This window comes from Vigna unguiculata, chromosome 7 (assembly GCF_004118075.2).
Source record: "Vigna unguiculata cultivar IT97K-499-35 chromosome 7, ASM411807v1, whole genome shotgun sequence".
NCBI classification, from domain to species: Eukaryota; Viridiplantae; Streptophyta; class Magnoliopsida; order Fabales; family Fabaceae; genus Vigna; species Vigna unguiculata.
The window spans coordinates 40,204,723-40,212,034 of record NC_040285.1 but is presented as its reverse complement, the minus strand read 5'-3'; the positions used below and the strand labels follow the sequence as shown (position 1 = coordinate 40,212,034).

The window sequence follows — 7,312 nt, the reverse complement described above, 5'->3', positions numbered from 1 at the left end:
GCTAGTCAATGATTTCCACTGTATAAAAAACAAAAGAAAAAAGAGAAAATTTATCACAAAAAAATAAAATGAAAACCTGTTGCAGAAGAACGTGAGAACAAACCATAAAAAACACTTTAACATTACTTTTTACTTTTTAATCCACTTCATAAACATTTATTTTTACGTCAAGAAAATCATATCCTTCCCATAAAAATAATATTCTGAGTATAATAAAAAGTATTATTATGAATATGAATATTCCCATAATCAAACAAAATAATTTCTGTAATTAAGGAATTAACAGTTAAATTACTTGTCTTTTACTGTATTAAAGAACAATAGAAGCAGAAAATCTCATAATATCTCTAATTTGGCAAAGAATCGTTCCCCACTTGGAAATATCTTCCTCATTACTATGAATTCTATCACCTATCAATTTGTAAACCTAATTCATTAATTTACAACAATTCATTTCAATCAAGAATCAATTAATGGTAAAAAAATGACAACTACAAGATAGCATACTTTCAAATGTTGCATGCATTTGGCGCTAACTATACTCCTGTGACTGCAGCCAGTAACTAATGACTATGAAGTCAAGGAGACACAGTAGTTCTCCAGCCAGGCAGAAACAGATTTGAGAATGCGAAGCTCACCGTTTAGGAGATCTTGAGCCATTGTTCTTCTAACAGAAAGTCTTTCACACAAGGGAGGGCTACGACAAGAACCCAGTGACTGTACAACAGTGTGAAAAAAACAGTAAGGCCTTTGAATGAATTGAAAAAAAAAATGACAAATGAAGCAAGCATTTTAATGCTCTTTATATTTTGATTAGCTTAACATTCTCAAAATATCAAATATGATAAAATGGTCAGGCCCACCCAAATGCACTTTTCTCTCAACTTGCTATTGATTCTGTAACCACCTTGTTTGATGTTTAAACAAATCATACAGATATATGGACAGATAGATGAAGTCCTAATTTTTACCATAATAATCGCATTGCGCTCCTCAATTAATTGGATGAATACCGATAACAACATCAAGTGTGCTTGTATCTCTTTGCTGATATCCTTTAAAGGACGCCTAGCCAGCCTGCCATCATTTTGAGCAGCTTCCTCGACCAAATCGTTAAGTTCTGATTTTTTTTCATCAGTAGAAATTCCAAAGTGTACCAATTTTTTTGTGAGAAGAAATGTAACCATTATTGCATGAATAAAATTAAATAAATGAGATTTTAGATGCGTTCTTTGATAAAAATTCCAAGTGAATACTGTTTCGCATTGCTTGTTTAACATGTGTGCCATTCTCTTGGTGGGAAGAATTGTACCCATTATTGCATCAATAAAACTAAACAAACAAGATTTTGTGCACACCCTGAGATGTGGTACAAGAAAGAACACGAGCAAGCGCACGAAGTGACTGTGGAAGACCCTTCCCTTTTCCTCTATCCGACTTCACCTCCCTACGTTATCACAACCTCCATCAGATAGCCAAATACTACCAAGTATATTATAAGCAAAATTTTCTAGTGAAACCATACCAGGAAATCCTACATTAGCAACAAAAAATATGGAAAAAGGTTCAACTGTTTGCATGCACATTTCATGCAGCGAGACACATAAAACTCAAAATGGGTACAGGTGACAGTGCCGTGACTCGTGAAGTGAAACATGGAAAATAGATCAAAATAATATTGCAAATTAACCATTGAAGATAAATACGTTGGGATATTGTATGTGCCCAATATGGGCTTAAAAGGGAGGGGAGAGGCAGATGATATATATCTATTCCTTTGCTTTGCTGAAAGTAAGCACTGCATTCATGAATAATAAGGGCAATTTGGATCCACAAAGCAAAAAGCATTCTATTATGTCGGTAAGAGAACCTAATACTAAGAATCAACATACAAAAATTGGACTGTATTATCTAAATGATTCCGAAAAACAAATAAAAAACTAGGAATCAGTACAAACTTGATACTGAAGGTATTCACGGGACATGTCAAGTCCTCCATATCTTCAGGATGAGGTACAATGTTTCGATGCAAGAGTTCTAACTTCATGTCATGCAAAGGGTCATGCTTAGGTACATCAATCTGGATCTTAACCTGGGATTTGTTACCATTATCAATTAAGGATAGCTGATACAATCATTAAAAAAATAAAGCAACAAGCCAGAGGACCCAAAAACATATCAGCTGACATTCTATAATTACCAATCCAATTGCAAGGATATACCTGATCGTAAATGTTGTATGGAATTGAAAAACCAAAGTCCAGCACTAGTGTAGCATTTGAAAACTTTCCATATCTTATTAGGACCTAAAAGCCATAAGAAAACTTCTAGATCCATGTGAAAAAATTTACAATTGAGAACCAATATGCCTCATTGAATTCAAGCAATCAATACATTAACTAAAATTTACTGAAGTCTCATTTTCTCATGAGAAAACCAAACATATTAAAGTGGATGGTTGCTTTATTAGAGATAAAATTCTTCCTAGTTGTATGGTGACTAGTTACACAATCTGACATTTTCACAAGTATCTTAGGAGGCATAAATTGAGTCTATTTTTAACAAACTTGGGGTTTATAATAATTTGAAAGGGCAATGCTAATATATAATAGATCGTATACTAATTTTGTAAACCTATCTATCTACTACATGTGCATATGTGTATGTGTGGTATATTGATATAACCCTTTAACTAAGATAATAAAATCATTTTTCAAAAAAAAAATTCTCTCTCTTTTGTCAAATGTTAAAAAGCAAACTAAGCAATGCTAGTTGTTTAACAATCAAGGAACAAAAAAAAGTCAAAGATGAACTTTTCAGGAATGGAATCACTGATTAATTCCATTGAGTAAAACAAGGGAAAAACTGAAACCTAAAATTTTTGTAATAAATTCCAGCTCACAAAAACTTAACAATATAAATTATTAGCACAATAATAAATGACCTGTTCACCAGGGGCATAGTCACGATCAGCAATAATCTGCACAGAATTGTAAAATTAAATTAAGATTCAAGTGCATAAGTTTAAAAATGTGTGTGTGTGTGTGTGTTAGGAGTAGTTTTTCTCATTTGATTTGGATAAAGAGTCTTATTGCAGCAGGACTTTGCTACCTGAATACTGGACTTGATTATCAGTTCATGCTTTGCATTTTATTTTTATTTTTTTGTTACTTTTAAAGATTTGTGCTCTAAGTACACCAAAATGTAACCCCATACCATATCATAATGGGACAAAGAGTGGAAATAAAAAAGAAAAATGGAAGAGAGAGATCAAACTTCTGAGCATTGTGTCTGAGATACAAGTCAATAACCAGTGATAGACTAGATACAATAACCATTTTAATAAAGCTCCAATAACCAATGATAGACTAGATACAAGGCAGGAATGTGTGTGTGTGTGTCAGAAAGAGAGAGAGAGAGATCAAACTTCTGAGCATTGTTTGTCATCATCACTCATTACAATTGCTTCTGAAAGTCCATCATGGTTTAAGAAATCTGCAAATGGAATCTATACAAATATTAAAAAACTAATTACGGACCAACCATAAAATATAATAGAAGTCTACATACAGTAGCCATACCAGAGCTAAACCCTTTGTGCTTCCCCATGCTCGAGAACCAACTGGAAACTCAACATTAAATTCATCAAATAGAACTAAGAATAGGTTTCATATTCAAAACAACATATAGTAAACAAGGTTTAACAACACCTTTCAAAATCCAATCGGAGTAAAAGATCGGGCACATCATAAAAGATCAAAAGGCCATAAGCTACAAAGACTAAAAATCCCCAGTGTGTATCTATTACAGGAAGTCTCTATGAATAACCAAAGAAAACCACCAAACAGAAGCCACGGGGACTAAATAATACACCAACTAACAATCCTGCCCCTTCTGCTAAACAACACTATAGATGGTGATCCAAAACTTAAGTAGATTATGGAAAAATAATTCTCAAAATAATTCTGATCAGATTGCATAACCATATGTTTGATGAAAGATAAATGAAACCAGAAACTAGGATAATATTGGGTCACTTTCTCATTTTAATTATTGAACAATCAGATAAATCTGGAATGAGACAGTCAAAACACACAATGAGAGATGTCAAGAAAGAGTAAGAAGATATAATAATACACAATAAGCAAAAGATTAATCATTAGAAGTCAAGGGCTAAATCATTGGCTCCCAAAACATCAATAGTTTAGAGTGTTTTACCAAACAAGTTAAATCTTAACAACAAAAATTAAACCATACAGCCACCCTCAAAACTAATTATCAAATTTATTATAGCTAATGCTATCAAAAACAAACTTGAATTAACAACCCTCAAATTGACCAAAGTAAACTTATATGCAACTCCTTCGTACATGAAAGATCCTTTAAAATCATTGTACCCTATAAAGTGAATATACAATGGAAGCACAAACTTTGCAAGAGTTTGCATTACCTAGTGTGCATGCATGCATGAAGTCCTTGAAGGTAAAATCTTCAAAACTTAGATGGAAAGATTCAAAAACCTGAATTAGGAGGACAAATTTAATATAATCAGTCTCCAAAACAGCAAACTTAATTTATTTAGCCACTCATATGAGAATAATACTTTGACCCCAAGCACCTATTGCATTGTAAAAGAAAACAATAGATGTATTTATTCTGACAGAAATTTGTTGCGTTTGAATTGATAAAAGTACTCACTCATGATCTCATGACTTCATATACACCAAAAGAAGCTAACGTTCTTCTGTATAGTTTTTGGGATTTTAATTCACCTCTCTATTTGGTAACAAGGTTTCTTGTCCTATAATATTTCCCCCAAAGCAAAATATGTTTTGCTTTACCCCAAGATAGATAATAATAATTAAAAAAAAATGGAGTCAAGTGCATATTTAAAACTAAAAATGAAATGACATACTAACCTAGGTAAAAATATGTTTTATTTCCAACAAATGGCAGCAACCTAGTATTGCACACACAAAAGCATAAAAATTTTAACAATAATAGATTGAGTAACAACTTGAACATTTAAAAGTAGATAATGATGAAAGTTACTTACACGCTTGATTGTCAGAAAGTCCTTTTCAATTTGAGACTTATGGTCAATAGTTTCTTGATAAACTGAACTTGGACGAATCATCTCCAACTCACTTTCATTCCAAAATACCTGGTGGAAACAAAAAGGTTCAAAAATCAACCCACAGTAAAGGTACTATTCTCCAAGTCTAAAAACTGTATACAAAGTAGGTATTATTAATTATGTCAAAAGAATAATTGCGGAAACAAATGAATGGTATAAACTATTTCAAAGTCTAAAATTGATACAAGAGCAAAGTGCCCATTAATTTCAGAAAAGAGAAATAGATTCTACAGAAATACAATACATTAGAAGAGCATTTTGGCCGGGAAAATTTACCGTATTGTGCTGCTCCCTTTGCTGTGGAAGACAGCTGATATAAGGATACCATTCAGAACCCTATCATTCAGACAAAGATGTTATCGATTTAGTTTGCTCTAAGCTAACTGTGTCACAGGTCTCAAAGAATATACGTCATCAAGGTATTGGTTAGCTGGGTTCTGTAGATTTTCTCTTTAATACATTCTTTTTCTATTTCGTACTTTTGTCTCTGTAGTTTTCTTTTACCCTCTGTCTCGATGTATTTCTTATTAAATTAAAAGAACTCTAAGCTAAATATAGCTATACAAAATTATATCTTACTTTATAAAATTTGAGCTCAAAAGCTCCTAAAATTCAGATGAAAATCATTATCAGAGCAAACTAATAAGGTTTACCTGACCCAATTTCTTCTCAATGAGAATAACAATAGCAAGTTTCGCAATATTTCCCACTTCCTCGCCAATCAAAGATTTGATTTCGGGAGGGAGATTATCAGCAGTTATTTGCTGAAAAACCAATTATGAATACCGTCAAGAGCAAGCAGTCATGCGACATGTGTAAGTAGTGGCATAACATAACATTCGAGCACAACTTAGAATGCGAAGCATACCACTCTGTAAGGAACCTTTAAAATGCAATCTCCAGTTTGTATTGTCTTGGAAGCAAACAGAGACCTATCAAGGGAAACGACAAGAGAGACAACATTTCATTTTGAGTTGCGAAGAATCTTATCCTGGAACAATTGACCCCAAAATAATTGACAATGTCATTTGAATTTTGCAGCAATAATATTCTACATTGCAAGAGGAAGACGAACCTTCCATACGAAGATTTCCCGATGAAAAGTGAGGAAGAAACTGCAGAATCAGCTTTCCGCTCCAACCATGGCAAAAATTCATGGCAATTGGCAGAAAACTAGTGTTTGGGTGAAGGAAAAAGGATTGAGAAAAATACGAATATGATTTATTAATTTAATATAAAAAGAAGAATTTGAAGTGAACCTGAGGTTTTGATAGAGACAAAGAACAAAAGCTATGGTGGAGACAATGAAGAGACCGCCGCAAGCTTGCAGTTACAGTGCGAGCTCGAAGTGGCATTGCTCAACTTCGAATGCTGCAGAGTGTCGATACCATACGACGACGTCGTTTGGTCATGCACTCTCTGGTTCACTCACTCTGTTGCAAATGCAAGCAATGCAGTCAAATCAGTAAAAAAAAAAAACACTTAAATCCGATGATTCAATTACACTCATTTTATTCTTAAAAATTAAAATTTGTGTTCTAATCATTTCCAACATAATTACATTTGCTACAAAGTATATATAAATAACAGTTTAAGACAATGAGATTAAAGAAATAACTAATATATGTAAGTGAAGCATCCAAAAGTTCATGTGAAAACTAAATGTTCTTAATGTAAAAAGTAAAACTGAATAAATTATTTTTAAAGAATTTACTAATTGATTTTTTTATCATCATGTAACATACACTCAAATTATAGTCGGAAACAACATTACAAAAAACATACAATGTTTCTGTCTTCCTCTTACTGTTGGACAAATATAAAAATGTCCACGGTGGTTATCAAGAGGAAAAACAATATCCGTAAGGTTTAATTTTTAATTAGTCGGATGATATTCATTTTTGTTTATATGTATGAGTTTGGTATCCATCCGCTTTTAAAAATGTGTCAATCTAGTTCTAATTTTTGAAAAAAAAAATTAAATTAAGTTCCTTTCAACAAAAAATTATTAATGCCGTTAGTTTTATTCATGACTTGTATGACTAAGTTTTAATATAAATATTAATACTTAATTTTGTAAGACATTTTAAATACCAATACCGTTAGCTGTGTTAATAATTTTTTCTGAAATATACCTAATTGAGACATTTTTTAAAAAATTGGGATTCATTTGAC

The 7,312-nt window shown here is 32.3% G+C and overlaps 1 protein-coding gene across 2 annotated transcripts; it reads right to left on the bottom strand.

The window, feature by feature from the left end:
* Nucleotides 1–308: 308 nt before the first annotated feature.
* LOC114190218 (ribulose-1,5 bisphosphate carboxylase/oxygenase large subunit N-methyltransferase, chloroplastic) lies at nt 309–6,594 on the bottom strand. Of its 2 annotated transcripts, XM_028079015.1 has the most exons (15): nt 6,397–6,594; nt 6,213–6,310; nt 6,006–6,069; nt 5,791–5,901; nt 5,414–5,473; nt 5,057–5,164; nt 4,451–4,520; nt 3,582–3,622; nt 3,428–3,508; nt 2,945–2,980; nt 2,223–2,306; nt 1,959–2,092; nt 1,359–1,447; nt 972–1,120; nt 310–717 (listed from the first exon to the last, which is right to left on the bottom strand). In XM_028079015.1, exons 1-15 carry the CDS (start codon nt 6,490–6,492, stop codon nt 571–573), a joined length of 1,368 nt encoding a protein of 455 aa, XP_027934816.1. In that variant the 5' UTR covers nt 6,493–6,594; the 3' UTR covers nt 310–570. The 2 variants fall into 2 exon arrangements, with proteins under 2 accessions (XP_027934817.1, XP_027934816.1); XM_028079016.1 differs by lacking the exon at nt 2,223–2,306 and having other exon boundaries at nt 309–717.
* Between the last annotated feature and the right edge of the window lie 718 nt (nt 6,595–7,312).

What these genes read in the sequence shown, in the direction of transcription:
- LOC114190218 (XM_028079015.1), bottom strand. Translation starts at nt 6,492, where the DNA reads ATGCCACTTCGAGCTCGCACTGTAACTGCAAGCTTGCGGCGGTCTCTT. An exon ending in GGGAAATCTTCGTATGGAAG is followed by an intron (nt 6,070 to 6,212) that starts GTTCGTCTTCCT and finishes TTCCCTTGATAG; the next exon opens with GTCTCTGTTTGCTTCCAAGA. An exon ending in GCACAAAGGGTTTAGCTCTG is followed by an intron (nt 3,509 to 3,581) that starts GTATGGCTACTG and finishes ATATTTGTATAG; the next exon opens with ATTCCATTTGCAGATTTCTT.